This window comes from Abrus precatorius, unplaced genomic scaffold (assembly GCF_003935025.1).
Source record: "Abrus precatorius isolate BTA unplaced genomic scaffold, Abrus_2018 Scaffold9, whole genome shotgun sequence".
NCBI classification, from domain to species: domain Eukaryota; kingdom Viridiplantae; phylum Streptophyta; class Magnoliopsida; order Fabales; family Fabaceae; genus Abrus; species Abrus precatorius.
In genome coordinates this window covers 18,977,848-19,004,883 of record NW_020874439.1, presented here as the reverse complement: position 1 = coordinate 19,004,883, position 27,036 = coordinate 18,977,848, and the positions used below count along the sequence as shown (strand labels likewise).

Below are 27,036 nucleotides of genomic sequence, written 5' to 3'. Positions count from 1 at the left end.
AATGTAATTTCTTTCTTAACGGAAAACTTTAATTTTGAACGACATAAAGTCTGTCTAAAATCTAGTACACTCAATTAATTTTGACAAATTGGCCAACATGCAACAAAAGATTTATCCGCTACATAAGCATCTTAAAGGAATTAATCTCAACTTAGATAGAGTTAAACTCCAATGTTCCAAAAACTTTGTAATGGCTGAAGAGTGTGAAATCACTGAGGATTGGGAGGACGGCTATTAGCAGAACAGACCCTGGAACCCCATTCAAGCAACTCTTTGCTGGTGTCATCTTTGTGAACAATCACCTCAATGAAGCAAAAGCAATCCTTCTTGGGTCCTTTTGCTTCCTCAATTGCTTCAATTAGCTCCTCTTCACATGTAACCTGCACAAACCATTCATAAATTATAATATATTATGAGCACTTCCCCATGTTAAAAACAATCAAGTTTGAGAGTAATTTATGTACTATGTTAAGAAACTCACCTTTGTGGTCCAGCAATTTCCTTCACCATTGTGGATTGCATCAACCAACCCAGTGTAGTTCCAGTTCTTGATCACATTGTATGGCCCATCATGAATTTCCACCTCAATGGTGTATCCACCATTGTTTATCAGGAAGATGATGCTCTTCTGCCCACATCGCAGCATTGTGGACACATCCTGAGCTGTCACCTACAAAGAATTTGAAAAATATGTTGGTACAAATTTCAATTTTATTAATGGCGATCCTTAGAACATTTTTATTATTAAAAAGTAACGAAGTTTTATGTAAGAAAATCATTTATTAAACTTTTTATTCTCGATGAAATACTGTTTTTAATAAGAACTTACTACTTAAATGAAAACATTGTTTTTATTGAAGTCATGCTTGAGTAGCTATGCATGCAAGACAAACCTGAAAGCTTCCATCACCAATGCAAGCAATCACTCGCTTTTCAGGGACAGCTTGTGCATAACCAAGAGTTGCACCAACAGACCATCCAATTGAACCATATTGCATTTGGAACTCATACCTATCAACATAGCTTTTCATCAAAACTTAAAAACAACGAAATAAATAAAAAAACAAGAAACACCAAAATCCACATTCTCTAAACTACTTACCCACATCCTTGTGGCAGTTTCAGCTTTTGGCAGTTAAACCAAGAGTCCCCTGTCTCAGCAATAACTGCTGTTTCAGAAGACAGCATTTCTTGTATATGTCGAAACATAACATTAACCCTCAAAGGTTCTTTGGGTTCCGCCTTCACAGGATGTCCATCAGGGACAAATATCCTGTAGTAATTCTCATATGCAGTGCTGTTATGATTGAGACGCTTTGCAAGTTCTTTTAGGAAATCCTTCATCAGAACACACCCAAATGCTGGCCCATTTCCGACGACAACTCGGTCAGGTTGGACGATGATGGCCTTCTCCTTCTTGAGAAGGAGTGAGTACCCAACAGAGCTGTAGTCATTGAAAATGGGTCCAGCAAACAAGTATGCATCAGCAGACTCTATAATCTCAGAACAGAATGCAGTACTAACTGCACCCCAGAAAGTGCCAATGAAGTGAGGGTGGTGCTCAGGGACTAGTCCCTTGGCTGATGGCATCACAGCATATGCATAGCCGCATGCATTTGCAAGCTCAATAAAAGCATCACTTGCCTTAGCCACCCTGAGTTTAGGACCACCCACTAGAACTGGCTTCACTGCCTTGTTTAGGAACTCTGCTGCTGCCTCCACTGCTGCCTCTAACCCCATTTGATTGCTCAATCTGTAAGCAACAAACTATTTAGCATATTCAATAAAATCATTGATACTAAACTAATCATTATTAGCATTTCCCATGGTTGGATTGTTCAATAATCACAGAGCCAGAGAGGATTATACAACATCCCTTCCCTTCAACAAAGAAAAATGGAAATTTTACAAAAATCTGACCTTGGAGACAATGAAAATGGGACAGGTTCACGACTGAAAGTAGGGTGAGGAATGCCAGGCAAGTTACAACTAATGCTTATGTACACAGGTTTGCTTTCTTTCAGCGAGGTTGAAATCGCAGTATCGATCATTTCATGAGCATCTTCCAAGTTATTCACCACAGCCTATCAAACGATCCACAGAAACCATTTAGGACATTCCTCAAGAAATTGAAAAAATAAAAACAAGTTTTTCTTCAGTTCATTAAAATCAACAGAAAACAGTAAACCAAAACATATAAACAGCTTGCAATACATTTTTCATGCTGAATGCATTTCACGTACATTTTATTAAAAATTATTTTTTTTCTTCCACGTTTCTATAATATTTAAAAAATAAATAATTGCATGCATAGTTTCATTTTATTTTAAAGAAACAACAACTTATTTTCGTAATTCTTTGAATAAAATGTGAAAAATAAGTGTCCATAATTTCTGCCAAGTGGGATTTGCGAGGTTACATGTACGCATCGTTAAGCTCACAAGCTTTATAGAATTTGAACTCACATGCACCAACCTTACTACTTTTGCACATTTCTCTTGCGCTCTTAAAAGTAGAGATAGTTAGAGTTCTAAGAATATTTCAGGAGTTAAATGATTTTATTCTAAATAAATTAACGAGATCTTACAATTAAGTTAATAAAAAATTTATATAATTTTTATTAATTTTATTACTCTACTTAAAATAAAATTATTTAGGCGATGAATAACTTAGACGAATCCCTTGATTATGCCTAATGAAAAATAAAAAAAATAAAAAAATAATATAAATTTCATGCATATTGGGAATTAATAAATGTATTAAAAAAAGATCGAGTTTAGAAAGGGACCTGGTAGCAAGTAACGGTTTGGAAACACCTGAGTTCTTGGCTGAAATCGGGTAATCCAATGGTGTGATGGAGGATCCTGTTAGTGCCGAAGTCGTTGGTGTTGGGCCCACCAACGATGCAAATCAATGGAAGGTTCTCACTGTACGCGCCCGCAATCGCGTTTATCACGCTCAGCCCCCCCACCGTGAACGTCACCACGCATGCGCCCACGCCGCGCGACCGCGCGTAACCGTCGGCGGCGTACCCAGCATTGAGCTCGTTGCAGCACCCGATGACCTTGAGCTGCGGCTCCGCAATGAGGTGGTCGAGGAGGGTAAGGTTAAAATCACCCGGGACGGAGAAAACGTCGGTGACCCCCACCTGGACGAGCCTTCGTGCCAGGTGGCGACCCAGGGTGGCTTCCGAGGATGTCATATGCGTGGCCGGAACAGAGCTTTTGATGGCCGAAACGGTGCCGTTTGCTGGACAACCGACGTCGTTGTTGGCGGGCTTACACGTGTCGAGAGATCCAATGTTTGTGCTCATTGGTTGGTTCGGTGTGGTTTGGGGAGTGGAGAGTTTGAATGAGAATTGGTTAACGTTGGAGTCTAAAGTTTGAGAGATTTTGTTTGTGTGAGATGAGGAATGAGAGGGAGTGAGTGTATTTATAAAGCGTTGTTTGTGTGGGGTGTTACTGTGGCACAAACACGCCTACAACTATGGGAAGAGAACTTGGTGGGTTGCATTACAAGGGGCGCTTTTCGGGTTTTGCATGTTCCGACTTGGCTTATTTTAAATTTATAATAATTATTATTATATTTTTATCCTTTTTTTTCTCTTACATTATATATATATTCTCATATAATTTTTTTCATTTGGAATTGATGATGGTCTCGTGGGCGTTGTGTTTTTCTTTTAACGTTTTTGGTGTCGAAAAATAAAATTCAAACACACAATTACAGGAACTTTCGGTCGTAAAATGATTTGGTGGGACATTTTTATTTCCTTTTAAATTTTCTTTTAAGGAGGATTTATGGCTACAATAAGTGGAACTAATGCGAGGATTAAACTTGTGTATTATTGTTGTAAATGACTTGTTTTGGATATATTTATTTGGATGTATAATGAAAAGTAAAATAGGATGAGATTTAATAAAATAAAATAATTATACACTTTGTTAGTTATAATAACACTATTTAAAAATATACAAAGTTTAAAAGAAAATCATGGCTTTCCTCAATAAACGGCAAAACCGAAGCTGAACGTTAACTTTGCCCTTGGTACCGTATTCATAGGATCCTCTGAATGTGATTCCCGTTGTTGTTTTATTCGAAGAAAATGTTAATACCCACTTTTATAATATTAATTGATAATTAAAATAAAAATATTTATTAAAATATTATTATTAATATATTTTAACGTGCAATTTAATAAAAATATTATTTATTAATTTTTTAACTAATAACTTAAGAATACTCTCAAAATATTTATATAAATGGAAAAGTTTGCCATCAGAACTGAAAACATTTTATTTTATTTAAATCGTCGTCATATTTAAACCTGTTTAAAATGTGCCAGTTTCATTTTTTTTTATTATTAGTTTTAAGGACATTCTTTCGGTGTATTTAATCCATAATTTATAAACAATAAATTTATTAAAAATATATTATTCAATGTAATCATATATTAAATTCTAAAATTTTTAATAAAATTTTATATTACATAAAATTAATCAATTCAGCTGTTAAATTATTTTATATTATTTTTACATAAATATATATATTAAATTTTACGTAATTTTAAGATTTAGAATTATATTATTTAAAGTTTGATATTTTTTATATTTTAAAAATATATGACTTGTTAAAATAAAATAATGTGATAAAATCTATTAATTTTTATTTTTATATAAATTTATCTTAACATTGCATTAAAAAAAATTGCTTTAAATAATAATTTATATCATAAATTTAATCATAAAATTCATTTAAAAATATTTATTTTAATAATTTGACTAAAAATTTATTAAAATAAAGCTTTAAATTTTAAAAAGTTTAGAAAAATCATATATTATTTTTATAAATTATTTATAAACTTTTTGTAACAAACTCATAAGTCTACCCTAAGGATTCCTCTTAATGATTTTTTTTTTCCAGACATAAATTTCCAGACAGAGCTAAAATCTTTATTTAATTCATTTTTTTTTTTATATTATGAAGGAGGTTGGTATAAGATTAAAAGTAGTGTGAAAGATGATATTTCATCACCTAATGAAATGATTAATGCAAAAGCTAAATGCTAATTGCCGATCAATTTAAAATCTCAGGCTTCCTATAGTATTGATTGATCCAGGAAATTAATTACTCAAGTTCTCACCACTTTTTTCTTTTATATTTTTTTCCCGTGCAGATTTTGAAGTCCTGAATTGAAAATTAAAATTATTATTTTTTAATTTGTATCAATAGTACATAATAAAAATTGAATAAATAATATTTTTTAATAAAAGTATAATAATTATTATATATAATTTTTTATTGCATATTTTTAACAGATTAAAACTAACATTTTTATTTTTATTTTCTTTTTGAATTAAATAAAATATATATTATTATTATTATTATTTTCTTTAGTTTCATTATTATCATCTAAATTAAAAATATAATATATTTTTAAAATTTAATGTTGAGAACGATAAGCAAAGAATGTGAAACATGCATGCACCGTCTAATAACAACTGTCGTGAATTCTGCCGCGGATTGCCACGTGTCGAATCTGTACTAAATTCGTGAAGTAAATTTGTGGTGAAACGGTGAAAGATAATTATTGTATTATTGCTATCGATTCGGAACCGTACAACAGTTTTATCGTTAAGGTTTAAAAAGTATTTATACCTATAGCAAAAAAAGAGTATTTATACCAATATTTATACGTTTTTTTAACAATTTTCATATCAATACTAAAATTTAATCATCATTGGTTGAATGGGATCGATGAAGTTATTAAACAGTTTTATTATTTAAATAATTTTAAAATATAGGTGATATTATATTTTTTTTTATGTATATACGATCAATAATATATTTAAGAAATAAAAAAGATAACTTAAAAATTTATCACAAGTTATTCAAGAAAAAATTATTTATAAAATAAATATTTTTCAGAAATATATTTAAAAAACATATAATATACGGTATTTAAAACTATAAATTTCATTAATTAGTAAATTATTTTATAATTACATTTAATTATTGGATTAGAAATTTCTGTTATTCGTAAATTGATAAAAAAAAATAGTATTAAATTATTATTTAATTATTGGTATGATTTGACCCTCCGTTAAAATTACACTTTCTCGGAAAGAACTTTACTGTACTTCTGTACTTCATTCTCTTATAAGAGCTATAAATAAAAACTATATATATTTTTAGATTTGTTAAAATTTTGAAAAATTAAGGATTATATTTTAAAAATTAAAAAAAATATAATTTTAATTAAAAATGTTATATTTAAAGTACAAGAAATTTTTTAATATAAATTATTATTTAAAATTAAGTTTAATGATTAATATTAACAAGTTTATATTATCTCTTTAAATTAAACAAATAAAGGGTAATTCACAAGTTTGCCTCAATTAGTTAATTAATGTATTGGAAGAAATTTTATCGTTAAATTTATGTGCGACTTGGAATAGAAATATAAATCTCTTTAACATAGATTTAAATTCCTCTTTAAAAAAAGTATTCTTTTTTCTAAATTACGAGTAATTTTTACTAAAAATAATTATATTTGAGTTGAGTAAAATATATATAAATAATAGATTTTTTTAAAGTATTTATCTAGTATTAATTAATTTATACTTAAATTTATTTATTTATTTCAAATTATTTATGTTTAAAATATGAAAAAAATTAATATTTTGTGTTTTGTAGAGGAGGAGAATTATGATGGAGCGTAGTTCTGAAAAGTTGTGATAAAACTCAACCACAGTATCAAATTTCTTTCAAAATACCAAATTTATTTTCTTCAAATCCTAAACTTATATTTTATGAAATCTTTTAAATTTTATCAATTGTTCACTAAATTTTTTACTTCTAAGACTTTAAAATCACTTGGTGTTCTAATTTCATTACAAATCCCTCAAAAACTTTATTTAAAAGAATTTGAAAATTTTAAATAATAAAATTAACGAAAGATTACATTTGTATGATTTTTAAAATAAGAAAAATTAATTAATTAGTTTTTAAAAATTAAAGAATCAAATTTACACATAATTTAAATTAAAGAGATAAGAAAATACAACTATATCCTTTTTTATATCATTCCTGTTTTGATAATAATAAAAAAAAAAGTTGAGTAATGCGGAAAAGAAAAGAAATAAGAGTTCCTAAATTTTATTAATATATTTATTTTAAAAATAAATATTTTGAACTTCAATTTTGTCTCTTCCAATTTTAAGCTAGGCATCAAAAAATTTAATATTGTCTAGCTAATTTTCAATATTTTCTATTTTTTAAAATAATCACCTTAGGTTAAATTTTAGGATGTTTGTTTTTACAAAAAAAAAAAAAAGGGTTAAAAGTTAAAACTATTTTCAATTATATTTTCTTTGTTAGAGATTTGTTCAGATTGTGTTAACTGTAAAGTTTCAAATAATTTAAATGTCAAATCATCGTTTAATTATTCAATAAATCCCTAAATTATTTAAAAATTTGTAATTAAGTCATTGTACTCAATAGTAAAATCTTAATAAAAATGTGGCCAGGGGCCTAATTAAATTTATTGTAAAAATTCAAAAGTTTATTCATAAACTTTGAAAATATTGAGACTTATTTAAAAAAATTCAAAGAATTGAAAAGCCTACACATTATTTTAACCTCGCATTTATGCTGATAAAAGGAGCTGAAACAATTCATAGGATGTTTGTATATGTTTGCCCAGAGCTATGCATGATGCTGATTCTTTTCCCCAAGAAAACATGGTGTTGAGCATTTTGTTTTGCTATGTGAAACCACGCAGTAGCCCGCAGAAAAGACTGCAAAATTATCACTTCAGCTCTTAAATATCGCAGCCACACGCGGAAAAAATGAAAACTTTGTATATAAATGATGGAATGCAAAAATTTAGATTGTATTGTATATAAATCTCGAAATCAAGAGCATTGAAAAAAAGAAAATTTTAAAATAAACTTATTATTGAACATTCACTTTTTTTTTAAATTACTATACTCTCTTTCGTATATTATTATTATTATCTTAAAATATTTATGATTTTAAAAAAATTCGAAATAAGAAATCAAAGAAAAATTGCTATTTTAGTAAAATTAAATCAAAGTATGAATGGTGAACCCAGTTTCGTGGGTAGAAGAAAAAGGGTCTCAATTGGTCAAAATAGTATAACCCAATTGGGGTTATAGTTCAGTCGCACTCACAAGGGAGGTAGTGATTAAGACGTTGGAAGTTGGAATCAAGGGGCGAAACAAAGGAAAGAAGATCAAAACATGGCAAAATGAACATGAAAAAAAGGAGGCTTAAATTGCCACTTGTGCTGCTTAGTACAAAAAGTAACGAAGAAAAAACATAAAAGGGGTCCATGGTTTGGGGAACATAAGAAACCGGAAACAAGGTTGCTGGTAATTGAATATATTATACTAACAAATAATCAAACGTAAACTTGGCAGGTTTTTGATCGATGAATTGAAGGGATGCATGTGAGTTATGTATACACATGTTGTTGATCGACTCATGAAAACGCAACGGGTCGTGTCTCTCATGAGAAGATTCCAAGAATAAAGTGTTGTTCGGTGCAAAAGACCAAATTTGGGATCTCCAATTCACATTTCATGTGACTCTCACTCATCGCCCCATCAAAAGAGAATAAACCTAACGTAACAATGCAAGTGTGTGTTTGATTTTTTTAAAATACACTAATTATAAGAAATACATCAAAAATATAGAAAAGAGTATGTTATTTATAAGTATCTAGCTTGCCAATGTTTGGAGTAAAATGTTATATATAAACTGTAAGTTTATAAAATCTAGATTCTTATGTGTCTACAACAGAAATCTATTTCTATCATATAATTTAGCAAAAAATGATTAATTAAATGAAATAAGTTTTATATTTAGATATATTAAAAGCATGTTTAGTAAAGCTTTCAGCTAGCTGAAAACTTATTTTATTAATTGAAAAGTTTGTTTAATAAAAATAAACTTATTGATTAAAGTAATTAAAATAAAAGTTATTAGTATTATTCTGAAACGGTACTGCAAGTTTGCAACTAACTCGTTTTTTAAGCTACTAGTTAAAAATATTTTTCACTTTTATTTATTACGTTTAATACTCAAAGTATTCTTACTCACAAAAATATTTATTAAAAAAATTACTTAAAAAATTTATCAAAATAAAGGATAAATTTATTTATTTATCTTGTTTTATTATTAAAAATATTTATAAATGAGATAAAAAAAAAACTAGTATCTTAATTTTAAAATAATAAATAATTTTAAATAAATTAAAACACAAATATATATAATATTTAAAATATATATAATTACCATTTTTCTAAAATTTTGATCCAGTAATTAATTATATCACTATTTATCATTTTATATTTATTATATATTTTAACAACTATTTTATCAAATATTTTAATTTAATCAGCTAATTTATCAAACATGTTAACTCGTTAGGAAACTCGGTTCTGATAAACTCGGCCAAACTCAAATAGAATTGCTCAACCTGAAAGCAAAATTTGCAATTCTGCAACCAACTTATTACCAAGTCAATGTTAGTACCTATTTGAATTGAGCAAAAATTATTTTTTCAACCTATTTCGCTTAAGCAAATGTTTTAGTTTAAACAAAAATTATTTTATTACTTATTTTGATTAAGAAAAAAAAAATTTGTTTTTTGACGCTAAATCTGCAGAAAATTCGAATCCGACAAACGACTTTAATTGCCTAAAAAGCCCTCAAAAGTCTCAAAACATCGTTGTGCTATAATTTTTCTAGATTTTATTCAATTCCGCACTCACATTGTCTTTTCATGACAAAATCACAGGTCTGCGTCGTTCTAAATCACATGCAACAATCAGGTTGAGACGAACCTGTTGTGCGACCCACCACCTGCATCCAGGTTGCACACTTGCTAGCTACAACTAACTGCAAGGTCATAACCCATGACCACACTACCTCTAGCCTCTTCTACTCTTGGATGATTGAAATTGAAACTACAGCGCAAGGTACTATCCTATGCGTGAGCAAGCAAAATTTCAGTTTCTGATTGGTTTGCCTAAACTTGAAAAATATGTGGGAATACAAGTTTAGTTGATAATTGTGAGTTGAGATAACTGTTAATGGTGATTATCGACATCCCATTTTGTTCATAATTTACACTATTTTATAATACTATACATTGTTGGGATTCTATGATTAGATTTCGTTTAATGGCATTTGTGTTTTAAGGTAAACTCTTACTATGAATTTACTTAAACTATAATTTGAGAACATTGCTTACATGCAACTTCCGAATTATAGTCTGAATAACACAACCAATTAAAAGTGTTTATCATGACCATAAAAACTCACATTGATCCAAAATCGCTATTTACTCCATCCAATTATATGAAACTTACAATAATATACTATTCAACAAATTAATATCAACCTTTAAAAAAGAATGGAATTCTTTCAGATGGAACATATTAAGTAACAAATGCAATTCAACATAGAAAAGGAAAAGACCAAAGAAAAGGGTAATGCAAGCCCACAATAGCATACATGCAATAAATATATTTTGTGAAGAATCCCAGGTATCCACTAAATACATATCATATGATTATGCGGCATTAGATAAAAACAGAAAACAAGTGTCTACAATATATCGCCTTCTTCCAACACCGTTTCATTACTGGCAAGAGGAGAAAAGTGACAGACAGTATTGTTCACAGACAGACACGTCGGAAAAGCAACAGCTCTCTCAATCTTCCTCTTCACATTCTTGTACATGTGAAGAAAAAATAAAAAGAAAAATCATACATATCTACAACAAATACCAATACCACTTCTAAAACAAAACAACACAAATGGAGCATAACTAAGTACAAAGCTTACTCTCTAGTATATGAATCTCCTTTCTCGCAAATGTCAACAATCTTGGCCTTCGGTTTACATTCTGAAATAACTAACCGCAAAGCCTCTGTAAAATTAAAAACAAAAAGCCATTATTAATCAACTTAAAAAAAAAGCACATACAAGTTGTTGGAATTATGTAATTATAGTAATATTATAAATAAAAAAATTAGTATCTTTATAATTATAATAAATTCTTATTCTATATCACTAGTTCCTATTATAAATATATATTCCGGTGTACTCAAAACACACACATTCATCTTATGTTTTTTGTTCTCTTTTCTCAACATAAGTAAAACAACCTCTATCTAAAAAAAGCACATATAAATGAAGTAAAACCGGCTAATGGGACATGCCAAACGCAAACTGCTTTTTATGTGCTACCATGTACTAACCAATGCAGAAATATGAATACAGTACTATGAAAAATCCGGCTAATGGGACATGCCAAACACTTAATATTCAAAACATCATAATGCAAGAATTGGGCACGCTTACAATCAGACATTAATGTAATTCTAAATTTCTACCACTGATAAAACCATAGTGAAATTAAAAAAGAGATTCTGGTAGAAGATAAAATAAGTATATACGATTGCATAAAATCAAGAGATCATGACAATGTCTTGATATCAAGTATACATTAAGGTGCCTAGGTTTTAAAAAGTAAAAAAGAATGTAAACACTGGGTACAAATCGATATATAAAAATGCTAGTACAAAACTTTGCGCAAGATAATATCTGCTCTATCATATGATGGTTGTCAGTGAGAAATAATGGATCATTAAAGTAGCAGTATATCTGAAACTTCTGCAATGCCTGTATATTTGAAACCTCTCTACTTTCTCATACAATTCCAGAGTTAAACAGGTGTAGATCCAGTAAGGTATTGTAATGCCCCTTCTCAATTTCTTCTTCTTTTACTTGATGAAGAATAAGGGTCTCAATGATTAAGTCTTCCCAATCAATATCATCAACTACCATTCCTCTTCTCTTCTTCCTTCTTCTCTCAAGATAAGGGCTTTCTAGAAGGTCAGGATTCTCAGCATCACCCGTATCAGCATCTAACGAATGCAGAATTCTCTTAATCCGCACCTTAGCAGCATTGATCCTCTCTTGCCTCATTTTACATTTCAATTGACCAGTGAGAAATGATGGCGGCATGGTTTCCACTCCAACATCCTTCTCTAGTAATTGTTTAAGTACAAGCTTTTTGCTCAGTTCTGACTTCCCATCCCACCACTCCCTACATTCTTGAAGATCAAATCATAACCTTCTCCTTTTTTGAGCATTGCCACTCCTTCCTGAAGACTTGGCATTACGATTCTCATTTAAAAATTTCTCATACACCAGGGACAAGCATTCAGGTGAAATCAGCAGCTTGTCAACATCCATGATCCCCTGTTTATCAGCATTACGTTCTGACAAAAAATACCGAGAATCTTTTCGGGATGTTATGCCATCAATCCCATATTCAAATTCATCATCATGTCTCAAGCATTCAGCAACAGTATCAGCCAAATCCAGCCCAGGCTGATCAAAATTCTTCCCTTTCTCAACAGGCTTTGACAGACTTCCTCTCCATATACTGAATCACAAAGGGTGCATTCTGAACAATGTTTTTAGTATTGATATCCTTTCCCCAAGGCAACACTTGTGCAACTTTTACAAGCGCCTCAAGGAGCTCCTTGTACCTAGCTCTACAAGTGGAAACCGTGGCATGAACCTCCTTAGCCAAATCATCCATCCTCACTTGAACATCATTCAATTCAGCCACAAAAACCAAAACTGCAACCACCAAAGGAATCGGCCTGCGACCAGTGCTCAAAAACCACTTCACCGCACACTGCATAAAAAATATTCCCTGCTTCCGCATTCTCTCCAATATATTCCTCTCAACAGAGGCAAAACTAGGAGAATTATTAAGAGTCCGCTGCAACGAATGCACTATGTCAAACTCAGGAAAATCACTCTTCAAGTCCAAAAAATCAACAACTCGCATAATCATCTTACCAAGCTCGTACACATCACACTCAACAGCGGAAGCAATTTCAGCCATGGGCAAAGGTAGATCATCCCTTCGCATAACGACATAGGCACACGCGCCAATCAACACCTGAAACCAATTGCCTTGCCCGAACTCACCCTCCGTGATAATAGATATCATATTTCTGATACCGACGCTTTTCGAAGTTAACCCCAACCTAAACGTTAATTCGTCAATGGAGTTTTGTCCAGCAAATAGTTTCCTATCTCTGTAGGTGTAAAGGCTACCCGAACCGGCGGTTCCGACGTTGATGAAGGTTCCTCGAGGACCGTCAATGCCGCCGATTTGGGAGTCGAATTGATCGAATTGTTGAACGACGCCGCATGATGAACACACCAAATCTCCGGAGACATCGTCGCGGATGAAGGTGGTTTTGGCGCAGTTGTTACACGGAGAAGCGCTCAACATGAACGTCAAGTGGAGTGGGTGTTTCTGGTAAATTATGCTATGCTAACGCAAGCGGGTGAACTCTGATCCCGACTCTATGATAGATATCTGAGAAGTATTGAACGAGCACTTCATGAAATCCGAAAATCAACAATTTAGGATTAGGGTTCGTGAAATCTAAAGCATTAGCTACTTACGCTCCAACGAATCTATGTATGATTTAGAGACAACTTTCTATTTCAAAATAAATACATTGACAGAAGGATATCCTGCTTTTATCTGTATATTTTGTACTAAATAATTTAAGACTTAATTATTATTTTTTAATCAATATAGAGACAAGGCTGAACAAATTATTTCAGAGTTGGATATCAGCTATGAACAAAAACTCTTATTGACAGCACTACTGAGGACTATTTCATCTGCAAAATTATTACTTCAGCTCATAGATATTCTCAGTCATACACGGAACAAATGAAAAGTATGAATATAAATGATCGAATAACAAATATTTAGATTGTATGGTAAAGTTCTTAATTTAGTTATATAATTCAAAATTAAGAGCATTGAAAAAAGAAAATTTTAAAATAAACTTATTATTGAACATTCACTTTTTTAAAATTACTATACTCTCTTTCTTATATTATTATTATTATTATTATCTTAAAATATTTATGATTTTAAAATTTGAAAAATATTTAATTGATTTTTTTAATAATATTCATATTTATTAGTATCTCTTGTAAATATTTAAATAGATTAGCAAATTCTTTATGTTTTCGGCCAAGCACTCGTTTGAAAATTTGCTATATTAGTAAAATTAAATCAAAGCATGAATGGTGAACCCAATTTCGTGGGTAGAAGGAAAAGGGTCTCAATCGGTCAAAATAGTATAACCCAATTGGGGGTTATAGTTCAGTCGTACTCACAACAGAAATGCAAAAAATAATTAATTACATGAAATAAGTTTTATATTTAGATGTATTAAAAGAATGCTTAGTAAAGCTTTCAGCTAGGTGAGAACGGATCCAGATCGCATACAGTTTTGAAGGGAAAGATTATAAGTGGATAAAAAATGGGTGAATTGGAAAGTACTCCATCGTTTGGTATTGTTGTTACGTGAAAGGAAGGATTAATTTTCAATGGGACGGACAAATACGTTTTCTTGCATTCAAAAACGAGATTTGGAATATAAAGTACCCATTTTACCGGTTTTTTGTCTCTACTCTTCGTGTGCCTTCTTTTACACCCAAGAGAAAGAGTTGAAATGTACTGACACGTATATATCAATGTGAACGTCATATATGGGTTCTTCTCACAATGAGAAAAATATTACATTAATAAGGTTATTCAAGACATTGTATTTTATTTTCCAATTCTTTTCACTTTTCTATCATACCAAATAAGTAAAAATAATGTTTTTGCTTTTATTTATTTTCTATTGATCCAAACCATTTTAAAATTTGAATTTTTATTCCATAAAATATTTTCAATCTTATTTTTTATCCATTCATTTTCTTTTATTGCCCAACGAAGTGTTAGCTACCTTCACTCCTCCACTTCCGCGGGAATTGAGTTTGAAGAGAGGACAAACACGCCCTTAATTGCCTAAAAAGCCCTCAAAACGTGGTGGTGCTGTAGTTTTTCTAGATTCTATTCAATTCTGCAGTCGAATTGTCTTTTCACGACAACAACATCTGCGTCGTAATCACACTCAAATTTGCTTAAGATGCAACAATCAGGTCGAGACGAACCAGTTGTGCGACCAACTACCTGCAGATTTGAGAACATTGCTTACATGCAACTTCGAATTTTAGTCTGAATAATACAACTATGCAGACTTCGTATTACCACATCATGTCAACAATATGAACACTATGCACAAGATCACAAAATAAAATAGAATCAGACTCTGGATTAATAGCTTATTTTTCATAATGTTTCATCAAATGCTCGTCTTCTCTCCCTGTTCACGAGCAATAGAAGCAGAAAGAATTCCAAGATCACGATTTAAGACTGTCAATGCAGATTCACATTCAGAGATTATTCTTGTGACAGAAGAAGGCCCTTCGGAGGTCTCAGAAGAACCAAAGGCAAGAGCTGCATGTGAGTCTCTAAGATTCCGTAGGTTGCCCAAAAACTGTTGCAAATAAACAGATACATAAAGATTTTGCAAGTAACCGCGAAAATTATTCGAAACAAAGCTGCCTGTAATGGCTCAATTCTCTCACTTGACGTTACATACCAGTAGAAGAAATAGAGCAATGTTTAATGGAAACCGATAATATCATACAATAATAATGGATAACTTCTACAAGAAAAATATTTTTAAAAATTAACAGTTGGATTAAAAGTGTATATCGTGATCATAAAAATTCACATTGATCCAAAATCGCTATTTACTACATCCAATTATATGAAGCTTACAGTAATATACTATTCAACAAATTAATATCAACCTTTAAAAAAATTAGCACTTAGATACTTTTGATGGAATGATTGAAGTAGAATCACATTAAAGCGAGCAACCACACCAGAACCATCAAAGGTCCCTCAAGCTTGCAACCTAAACATCTACCTGATCTCTACACTAACAAATTCAATTCGAAGTCTAGAAACCCTTGACTTATTTTGGTATTAATATATCAAGCTATTATGCTGCAAGGAAGAATGACTGTTCTATATAAATATCATTTAGTCATCAGATCAGTCAACAAAATCAAGAATTTTATAACTACGAACCAAATCAACTTTTAATCAGCTTAAACTTCAAGATCGGTTGGTCATATACTGTCTCCAAGTTTTTTTAATTCTTTCCACATCTGCCTAAAGGCCGCATGCACACAGTCATACAGACATTTAACATTCTGAGGGAAAAGGGACTAATAGCTTAAGGCTAGATACCAAAAAAAAGTTGGATAAGAGGGAATGAGAAGAACGAATTAATGGAACTGAGCAAATTCAACCTGCGTAGCGATTGGAAGATTGGAGACAGACAACGAGAATTACTCAAGCATGACCAGCTAACATAAACCAATGGAATAAAGTACAAGGATGATTAGCTATAAGCAATAAAAGATTTTAAATTTATGTAACTAACCACTAATAGATTGATTCAGAACTATGTTTAGAATCGCTTCCTGATTTTAAATTTCTAATCATCTAAACAGTATCATAGGTTTTAAGAAAAATATAGATGCCAGGCATAACCAGGTTACCTTCAAAAGCATTTTGTAGGCCTCCAATAAACGATTGGCAGCTGGTCCAAATCCATGAAGCTGTGGAACCTCCATCATGTGTGTCCATGGACGAATTTCCTACACAAAGGCAATCTTTTATAAGCTTCCCAAGATGTTACGTGCATGTGAAGGAGAGCATTGTCTTATCGTGAGAAGAGCTCATACTGATAATTTGATCTCACACAGATGATCAAGATTTAAAAGTCACCTAAAAAGGTAACAATCACTTCAAAAAGTCATGTTTGGTACTTGGCACTTTCGGGTCACTCTTTATGGACTCCTTCAATACTTATCTATGGCAATGCTAGATCTGTAATTCTTAGGATTACAAGTTTAGATGAAATGACACATTATAGATTAAATTCACCACATTATTCAAAGAGTCTCCAGCTCAATAGTTATGCATCTGGGACACTTCTTCAGCACAATTTATGATCTACTCCAAACAATTTTGCATGTGATAATAATAATGGAGGAAGGAATTCCTCACGGCACTGCTTAGGCCTCAGGGGAACCTAGCTCAAGCCTAGCTCAATAAGAAATTGATTACTGTGGGCTCACCTTCAGCTCCAGAGCTTCCGAATATAATGAGCTGATATCAAATTGTATGCTGATTCAATATTTTATATTTTTTTTACATATATACAATTAAAAAATAACTAATGAATTACCCATGCACTATACAGGTATTATTAAATTAAAATATATATTTTTTTTTGAAAAAACTAAAGATATAAATTATGATTATTTATAAATTTAATAAATTTAAAATATTTTAATTATTATTATACTAGTAGGACTAAATTAAAGAGAGAAATGTTTTAAAGTTAAAAAATAAACTATGAAAAAAATGAAAATTAAAAATTTAAATAAAAATTAAATTAAAGAAAATTAGATGTTCAATGTAGAAGTCACAAGATAAAATGAGATAGAGAACTAATTTTTAAACCACTTGTTTAAAATAGCTCCAAAAAAATTACTCTTGTCTAAGAATAACGGCTCACAGGAAGATTTTAATCTTTAATTTAAATTTAAAATTTACACTTTACAAACTTGTTTATAATTTTATTATATCTTAAAATAATTTACAAATAATTATTAACTTTGTAATTTTGTTTAGTCATCAATATTGATCTAAATGCTAATATCTAAAATTAAAAATAGCAATTAAAATAAAATATTTTATTTTATCATACATAATTATATATCAATACTTCTATTTGAAAAATAGCATATAAAGAATTAATGTGAATATTATTTTTATTGCAATTTATAAGAATTTAAAATTTATGATACGCACAAACACACATACATGCTTAGGACTTTATATCAGTGAGTTTTCTTACTACATGGATATTAGTAAATTAAAATTAAAAAAAAATGAAAATATATTGTATGAATTTTTAAAATTTAATTTTAAAAAGAATAAATATTTTGTTATATTAAATATGACTAAAACTTAAAGAGATAAGATTACATATTAAACCAGACTATTATACCTCACAGAACATAGAAAGTTAATAAGTTTGCAAACTCTCACTTTTGAAAGTTACACACTTAACATAAATGCAAAAAGAGAACAAATTTCATTAAAAAAAATTATGACATTCAGTAAAAGAGAGCAAATTTATGAAGCATATCACTTTCAAGAGTTAAGACTCAAATTTATAATGGATATTAGATTAGGTCTATCCAAAATTAAAGTCAAATACTAATACTAGTATCCATCAAATTAAAGCATTATTCTTATTAATTTTATTTTAAAATTTATATATCAAGCCAGCTTACAAGCTAATGCATGAAACATGTTAAAACTCATGCTCAGCTCATTGTAAACAAACCAAAAATTTCAGCTCATTCAGTCATAACTAGACCACATTGCGAACAAGCTCACAAGTTCCCTCAACTCACTTCCAATCCTAATGCTAACGCATAGCAATGAGTATGAATGTCATGTCGCCATTACAATTAGGTATCTCATTGAAACTTTCACTTCATCAAATGCAATGTTAATAAAACTAATATCTGTTTATCAAAAATGAAACTAAAACAAAGTTTATAAATAAAAAAGGGGTACCAGTACAGTCATTGAACTTGTTAACATATATTTACTATTTAATAATATACAAATATATCAAAATCAGTTAGGTTTAAGACAAAACAGATTTTAATTATAGTTATATACATTCTATGTCCATGACCCTCCTTTATTTCGTAGCAAGAATTTTGGTGCCTTAGATAGCTCTACTCAGTCCGACACTACAACCAGGCCTTACTCTTATGATGGAACCAGGTTTACCATACCAATTACAAGTGGAACTGTCCAATGTTTTGCAAGGGCCCAGTGCAATTGCAAGTTTCAGCCTGGCAGTAGTGACCAGATCACCATTGATCCAGATGAACCAACTATTCTGCCCAGTGCTCAAATTATGGGATATTTAGAAGTATATAACATCCCTGACTAATTGAATTAAAAGCACTGGTAGTTCCAATTCATTGCCATGATAGTTTCTGTACTTGTAATACACTAAATACACCAACTAGATTCAAATAAATCAGATCATAGGGTTTGCAAAACAAATTAGAAAAGCATGGTCAAACCTTGGTGTAAATCAAATTGAATGTTCTAGCTGTTTCAAGGAAAGATTCCAAATGTGCTCGCAGTTGGGATTCCACGTCAGTATACTCCTCATCTGGATTGTAAGCATGCTACAAACAAGAAAAGATAAGAATATCAAATAAATACAATAACATTACTCAGAAATGTATTGACATCAAAGTCTTGTCATTTTACAAAAAATCAGGAATTAGAAAATAATAGATTAAGAAACAGCAAAAGAAAAATAAGACAATGTCAAGAAACATGCAAGAGCCGGAGAGTTGAAGAAAGTGAGAAATGACAATCTAAGGGCCTATTTTATTTGAGAAAACTTTCTGCTTTAATTTCCAGTTTTCACAAATAATTACAAAAATGTCACCTTGTTCTAACATTGTTCCCTGATCTCAAAGATTTGTATAAAAAACAATCAAAACAAGATCTTTGAAGACAGGAGAGTGAGAACAAGGTAAGATTTTTATAATTATTTGTAAAAATATAGAAAATGAAAACACAACCTTTTCTTAAACCAAACAGGAGGGGACATCTGATTTGGCCTTTTCTTCATTGTCAATCAATATGTTCACCAAATATTACAAAAATGTCAGATTGTTTTCACCTTGTACTGCGGACTCAACTGTAATTCAATAAATCACCCTAATTATACTACAACACAAAATGATGAGACAAAGTAAATTACGTCCATCAAATAGTGAAGTATATTTTTTCTAGCTTTTGGTAGATTAGCTTATAAGACCTGCTGCCTATATCTACAACACAACAATACTTCGGTCTCAATTGCCCCAACAACTACCCAAATAACTTGCAGAGGATTAGCAAATAGAGGGAAACCAAAACATAATGTGGTGTCCATGAGGAACTTAGTCCGTGTCCTCATTTAGTAAATCCTTGGAAAGGATTGAAAAATCAAGAACAAGAAAAACTAAGAGGATCAAAGATGATGAATAGGTGTCCAGAAACTATTTACCAAGAAACAGAAAAAAAAAAATTTGCAATCAAAGGCATATTTTGGTAATAACATTTGGTAATAACATTATAATGGGACATACAGCAAAGTAACTAGGTGAAACAATATGGCTGAACAGAAAAACTAGGATAAAAAAATTCTTGCTGCTGATCAATTTCCAGCAGTTCATACAGATGTCATCTGACTATTAAAGACAAGAAGTGAGTTGAGAAGTTCAGTAAACCTTGGACGCCAAGTCATCAACTTTTTGTTGAAGATTCAGTAATATTTTTGATTGTTCAGAAAGCTTTGACTCCAGCTCAGAAACATCTGGCCTGAAAATAGTTTAATCAAAGAACCAGAATGTTACATCATCTCATCAGATAGAAATTCTTTTACCAGTTCAAGATAAAAGATTTCCATCAAACAAACTTCCAATTGCACACATCCCATGTGTATGTTGAATGAATATTTCAACTACCAAATCCAAAGTGCGTGTAGGATTTAAGATGAGTTTAAATAAACAGCGTAATTAAGCACTTATTTAATAAGTTCTAATCACATAGAGGCTCATGACACAAATTTGATCAAAAAAGTTATTGGAATTAGTTAAAGACATCTTATTTTGATAAGCTATGCCAAAAACCTTACTGAAATAAGCTAAAACAAACTTGAGTCATAAATTATTTTCAATAGTTCCCTATATGTGTCCTATTCAAGACAAGAAAACACAATCTTAAAACCAAATAAGACTCTCAAATGCTGGCATCATTTTAATTTTCATTTTATTAGTCTAATGTGTAAGTTTGTGAGTGCATATGCAGCTTTACTACTTGTTACCAAAGAAAGCAAACAAGTGTCAATTTCTATCAAGTTTAGTTTCCAAGCATTGGCTTATTTTTATTTATTTTTTTAAGAAAAATATGTGCCATTGGAAGAAATAGAGAATGTACAATTAAAGGGAGGATAAAATATCATCCAAGACAGAAAAAGGTTAAAATCAATGAAAATGAAAATATCAACAAGGCAGCAAATATGTCCAGTCTCTGCACGCTACAAATGGATACTCCCTTTAAACAATCAAAGGTCATTAATTTCTGCAGTTCTTGTTACAATTAATGCTCTTAAAATAAGCTATGTGCACTATGAACAAAACATTGCACAAAACATTTGATGATATTCTACATCATTGAAGATTGACACAAAAATTTAGCCTTCCATCTGCCATTGAAGTACATAAGGTTACCTAACAGCAGCTTAAAATTTTCAATGGCATTCATCAGTTTGTATTTTCACAATGTTCGCATATGCAGAGAACAAATTATCAAATATTAGTTTGATGGGTATAATCATGGTCTACCATTTCATTATTTTGTAGTTGGAATATTTCTGCCTGAACTTATAGCAACATTTGACATGCACCATAAACCATGCAAATCCACTTCAAAGATATGCCCTAGTGCATTATAACACATGTTAACACTATCACATGTTAAACACACCACTAACTTAGATACAGATGCAAGTCCATCATTATGAAACAAAGATATGTTCCTACAACAGAAACAGAATGGGAAGGTAAATTTTCATAAGAAAATGAAGCAAGAAACTTTTATTTACAATGGATATATGGACTGAATCTGAACATCCGCAGGAAACAATTTACATTCTTCAGAAAATATTTGAGCTTGTTTTTCTGCGATGGAGTCTATCAATTGGATGTCCTTGGCCACTTGCTCATCAACACTACAGAAATCAGAATACAAACCAAATTTATGTCAATTCCATCTCTGCAAAACCAGAATTATAAAAAACAGATTATCAATTAGAAATATAATAAGACCATGGACAACCTCCATTCTGGATTATCAGCATATATTGTTGCCTCCACTAGATCTACAATAAGACGAAGCATTTCAGTGCGGTCTTCATAGCTTCCATGCCCCTGGATTATCACTATAATGCATGGTCAAGTGGCAACCACATTTGGACATAAAACTTTAAATATTCACTCTTATCCAAGAGAAAAATATCAAATCTAGTCACAAGCCTATCAATAACCTCCTTTCTTTTTTAATAATCAAGAATCTTTTCACTTTTATTAGACCACAAAGATTAGATAAGCTTTTTAGGGAAAATTTTCTGAGTTAGCTATAAGCCTATAAATCACTAATGGTACATAATAGTCAGTCAGACACAATAAGACAGAACCAACCCAATCATTTTCTGTGCTTTCGCACATGAACAGGAAGTTCCCAGTTTACGCCTAATTGCCTGTGGTCCTCTCTACTTTAAGCCCTGAACTCATAACAACTATCACTGTAAAAATCAAGACAAGGATCCATAAAGATAACTAAATATGCTTATAACTTCATCCAGGTAGTCACAACGGTTGAAGTTCACACTGATACTGCATCAACTAATCCAGATGGCTCTTTAGAAATGTTGTCAACAAGTATCACTAAAAAGAACACATAATTCAGAAACATAATAATGAGCAACCTTTTCCCCAGCAATAATGCGCAACTCAGATACACAAATAATCCTTAACACATTGTGATCAATCAGAAATTACTCATGATCAAACAAAGAACTAAAAAATTCAACCTGAAAAAAGGACATCTATAAAACAATTCAGGAGGTATGCACAAATGATAACAGAAGCATATAGCTGAGAGAATACCAAAGTAAATAGCAATAAGTACATTGCTATCCACAGTAAGAGCATGACCGTATGCCCAATTGTCTGTATAAGAAAGTAATTTAATGAAAAAGCTGATATAGAAAATAAAATATCAAAACTATTCAAAAACTACATGTATCCAGCAGCTTGCTACTAGGCTTCTAATAGCTACAATATTAGTAAAATAGTAATAAAAGAATTCAAAATGACTAACCTGAATGGCCTCCGTATCTACAGTCGTCGTAATACCCAGAAACTTAGCAATCTCTGCCAAATCTGCAATTATAAGTCACAAGAAGCAAAAGTTACTACAAGAAGACACAATCAAAAGTCACAAGATGGTATAATATCATCTCCAACTTTAACTTCTAACATATGATATTGATCTTATTTTTTGTTAAAATTAAAATGCATACACTTTGTTTTGCTTCTGCTCAAGTGAAAACCTTATTCATTCATAACTTAAGTTTAACATTAACTTCTTCTTTTGAATCTTCAACCAACACTATGTCATCCGCAAAAAGCATGTACTCAGCAATAATATTGTGCATTTCACTCATAAGTTCATCTAAGATTAGGTTAAACAAGTAAGGGAAGGTCTCACCTTGATGTAAACATTATCTTATAGGGAAGTCCTTAAATACGTCCCAAGTGTTCTATCAAATATAGTTACTCTCTTATACAAGTCTTGTATAGCGAAAATATATACATGAATCTCTTTCTAAAGTATTTCATAAAAATTATCTTGGTACACATATCATATGTCTTTTCTAAATCAATAAAAATTATATTTAAGTTTTTTTCTTGATAGTGATACTTTTCCATCAACTTTCATAAAAGGTATATAATTTCTATTGTAAATTTTATTGACATAAACTAAATTAATTTGTCACAAATTCAGTTTCATCTCATAATCTATACCACTTACATTTTTTCAGAACTTCATAGTGTGACTTATAAGTTTAATTTCTCTGTAGTTTGCATAATTTTAGATATCACATTTGTTTTTATATATAAGGACCAAAATACTCTTCATTCATCTTCTTTATTCTTAAAATCTTATTAAAGAGCTTAGTAAGTCACTCAATTTCTTGTTCTTCCATATATTTTTAAACTTTAACGGGAATATTATTGAGACCAATGACTTTATCATTATCCATCTTTTTAAAAGTTTCCTTTACTTCTCCTATTTAAATTCTACGATCATGTCAAATTTAAATTATTCACTTACACTAATCTTTCAATATTTTCATTTATTCCTTGTTCATTGTTAAAATATTTATAAAAATAGTTCTCTCATTTGTTTTGATCTGTAACTAAAACTTTGTCTTCATCCACACCTATAACTTGGTTCAAATCTATGTATTTTCTTTCTCTAATTTTGACAAGCTTATATATCTTTTTTCCACTATACTTTCTCTAAAGATCTTGATAAAACTTCTCAGAAGCCTTAGATTGTGCTTCACTCATAGCTTTTCTTATCTCATTTCTTGCATTTTGATACATTGTCCAATTTTTAGAATTGTTGCATACATGCAAAGTTTAAAACCCATCATTTTATCTCTACTCTTCTCTTGCATACTATCATTCTACTATAATAATTTCTTATCTTTTGGTGCAAGACCCCTAAATTCACCCAAAATTGTCTTGACAACTCTCCTAACATTCATAGTCATCTTGTCCCAAATGATGTTAGCACTACCTTGTGCATTCCAACTATCTTCTTTTGCTAACTGTTTCTTAAAGTTCAATTGTTTTTCACCTTTAAGTAGTTGATTACTAGAACAATAACTTATCAAAATCTCTGTTTAATAATGAAACGAACATTAAGGATCAAGACCCTATGTTGTGTAGTAAGACTCTTTCCTAGAATTTCTATGCAATTCTTGCAAATTCTTTTGTCTAGATTTCTTACCAAAAAGAAATTGATTTGCAACCTTAAGACCCCACTCTTATAAGTGATAAGATATCCCTCCCTTTTCTTAAAACAAGTGTTTATAATCCTAAAATTGTACGTCATTGAGAAATCAAGAATACATTGTCCTTCCTCATTTAACTCTCCAAAACCAAAACCACCCTGAACCCTTGTAAATTCTCTTGTCTCACAGCCAACATGACCATTTAAGTATCTACTTATGAAAATCTTTTAAAAAGAAATTAAAAGAACAAATTGGCAATGTGTTAATAAATGTGGAATAACAAAGTGCCTATTCCGTATGACACACATATCAAACAAGTCTTTTGCAGGAAACATATAATAGAACTAGAAAACTACAATGTTCAAGCAGGGTTGACCTTGAGTGGCATGATATAAGAAAACAAACAAGCACAAACTTGACCACACCACATTTTTTTTTTCTACTATTATGTAAAAATGCAGAATTGTGCACAAACACAAATTAGTCACAAAGAGAGCTTGAATACCAGGTTATGAACTAGCACACTGAAATTTTCCAAATAAAGAAAATGAAAACACTTACACTGAATTCGAGCCGTCTCCTCATCCCGATCAAGGCCATCCCCTTGTAAGTTCTGTTGAGAAAAGGGTGACTTATCACCTAATAGCCTGTTGTAAATACAAGTTGCAAAGATCATTTCTTTTTAACATGAAAAGGAATACATCAAAGAAGTGTAAGTAGTCAAGCTGCACATAGGCTAAAACAAAAAAATGTCAAATACTGAAAGAGGGCATTGCTAAGGCTATACACTTGGTTGGTGGTAGAAAGATGGCAGAAATGGGTAGCAAGCCAGTGAACACTAAACATTTTCTACCACCATTCTACCCATCCACCTATTTTCACCTCTGGACGATTTTTTAAATAAAGAGTGCATGTTTGCCAAAATTTGTCTAAGAATGTGCATCAAGCACACAAGCACACTAAACCCACGAAATGATTCATGATGGATATACAACAGCCAATTACTCAAATCTAAGACTTAAGCATTCCAGTTTCCATTAACTTGATTTTGAAGAAGCTTCTGCAAACACTAAACAGATAATGGATTTAATAGATTCAGAAAATAAGATACCGAAAGAAAAGCCACTCCAGAAGGGCATAGCGCTCCATGCCGGCAAATAGAAGGGACTGTGCAGGGGCATTTGCTCTTGGGTAATTTAGCATTGCCAATTTCTTCTGAATCTCTTCCATTTGCCTCGCCGCCATCTTATGTGTGAATTTATTGCATCTTCCTTTCTCACTTCCTCTTTAGTATCGAAAATATAATATTGGGCCCCTCTCAAAATTGAAGCAAGAACTGGAAAGAAAAACAGAAAACACATCATAATATATAATATTAATAACATACATCAACATGAGACGAAATTTGCACAATTCTAAAAATCAGTTACACAAGTCCATGATTCTGAAATTAATGCACTACAAATAAATAAAAAAATTTCAATTATGTGATCGCTAGAATATCGAAATTTCCAAAAAGATCTAAAGTGACACGGAGAAAACCGCATTTCTAGAAGCCAATTCAGACTTTCAAATTCGAGCAAAGTACACAGTAGCCAATGCTCAAAACGGATCTACCGTGCACACGCGATTTCACCGGCATTGTACCAAACGTGACAGTGGCAAGCATATCCATTCACGGAAATTACAATACACGCGGCAGAAATTCGAGGCGGCACAAGTCACGTGCGAATCAGTGAAGGATCGAGCTGTTACCTGAGAATTGGAGTTGTTCGCGTGGGGTTTCGGGGCCGGCGAGGTCGATGACAACGGGGAATAAGGCGGCGAATCGGAGGGAATGGTTGCCGGGACAGTTGCGAGAGAAGCAGAGAATGATGAGTAACGAACCACCGGGTTTTCTGTTTGTAGGGTGCTCTCGCTGCTGCTGCTACTCCTGTTCTGAGCTTTCCATTTCAAGTTTTTTTCGTCGCCAATTACCATCGTGCCCCAACACTCCTTGCTTTGTTACAATTTTACCCTTACTTCACATAATAATAATAATAATAATAATAATAATGGCTTATTAAGCTTAAGGAATATCCATCCAGCAAATTTTTTGTTACTTTTGATTAAACGTAAAAAATATGACTTAAGCGAATGTTAAAGAAATTATGCAAAACAAATATGACTAATACGAAGAAGATTTAAAATAATATTAAAGAATTAATTAATACAAACTAGATTTTTATGATTAATTAAAATTGAGAATAAATGTAAAATTTTAATTCTAACAATACATATGGTTTGTAAATAATCTTAA

The 27,036-nt window shown here is 31.2% G+C and overlaps 3 protein-coding genes across 3 annotated transcripts; all 3 read right to left on the bottom strand.

The window, feature by feature from the left end:
• Positions 1-209: 209 nt before the first annotated feature.
• On the bottom strand, positions 210-3,313 carry LOC113850416 (pyruvate decarboxylase 2-like). Its single transcript, XM_027480962.1, has 6 exons — positions 2,789-3,313; positions 1,921-2,084; positions 1,103-1,753; positions 894-1,011; positions 482-670; positions 210-380 (listed from the first exon to the last, which is right to left on the bottom strand). The coding sequence occupies exons 1-6, from the start codon at positions 3,311-3,313 to the stop codon at positions 210-212; spliced, it is 1,818 nt and encodes a 605-aa protein (XP_027336763.1).
• Positions 3,314-11,745: 8,432 nt separating this feature from the next.
• Positions 11,746-13,354, bottom strand: LOC113850928 (plant-specific TFIIB-related protein PTF2-like). Its single transcript, XM_027481440.1, has 3 exons — positions 12,594-13,354; positions 12,248-12,487; positions 11,746-12,145 (listed from the first exon to the last, which is right to left on the bottom strand). Exons 1-3 carry the CDS (start codon positions 13,352-13,354, stop codon positions 11,746-11,748), a joined length of 1,401 nt encoding a protein of 466 aa, XP_027337241.1.
• A 1,916-nt stretch (positions 13,355-15,270) lies between these two features.
• Positions 15,271-26,670, bottom strand: LOC113849033 (AUGMIN subunit 7). The gene is made up of 10 exons (XM_027478580.1): positions 26,493-26,670; positions 25,849-26,073; positions 25,299-25,384; positions 23,033-23,094; positions 21,989-22,080; positions 21,756-21,881; positions 20,380-20,470; positions 19,174-19,281; positions 16,552-16,650; positions 15,271-15,473 (listed from the first exon to the last, which is right to left on the bottom strand). The coding sequence occupies exons 2-10, from the start codon at positions 25,980-25,982 to the stop codon at positions 15,279-15,281; spliced, it is 993 nt and encodes a 330-aa protein (XP_027334381.1). The 5' UTR covers positions 25,983-26,073; positions 26,493-26,670; the 3' UTR covers positions 15,271-15,278.
• Positions 26,671-27,036: the final 366 nt, after the last annotated feature.

Coding starts and splice junctions, on each gene's coding strand:
- LOC113850416 (XM_027480962.1), bottom strand. CDS start 3,313: ATGAGCACAAACATTGGATCTCTCGACACGTGTAAGCCCGCCAACAAC. Junction 2,085..2,788: donor AAACCGTTACTTGCTACCAG/GTCCCTTTCTAA, acceptor ATCGTTTGATAG/GCTGTGGTGAATAACTTGGA. Junction 381..481: donor GAAATTGCTGGACCACAAAG/GTGAGTTTCTTA, acceptor TGGTTTGTGCAG/GTTACATGTGAAGAGGAGCT.
- LOC113850928 (XM_027481440.1), bottom strand. CDS start 13,354: ATGTTGAGCGCTTCTCCGTGTAACAACTGCGCCAAAACCACCTTCATC. Junction 12,488..12,593: donor GTTTCCACTTGTAGAGCTAG/GTACAAGGAGCT, acceptor TTTGTGATTCAG/TATATGGAGAGGAAGTCTGT. Junction 12,146..12,247: donor CCTGAATGCTTGTCCCTGGT/GTATGAGAAATT, acceptor TCAAGAATGTAG/GGAGTGGTGGGATGGGAAGT.
- LOC113849033 (XM_027478580.1), bottom strand. CDS start 25,982: ATGGCGGCGAGGCAAATGGAAGAGATTCAGAAGAAATTGGCAATGCTA. Junction 22,081..23,032: donor TAGATACGGAGGCCATTCAG/GTTAGTCATTTT, acceptor GTGATAATCCAG/GGGCATGGAAGCTATGAAGA. Junction 21,882..21,988: donor GCTGATAATCCAGAATGGAG/GTTGTCCATGGT, acceptor TGATTTCTGTAG/TGTTGATGAGCAAGTGGCCA.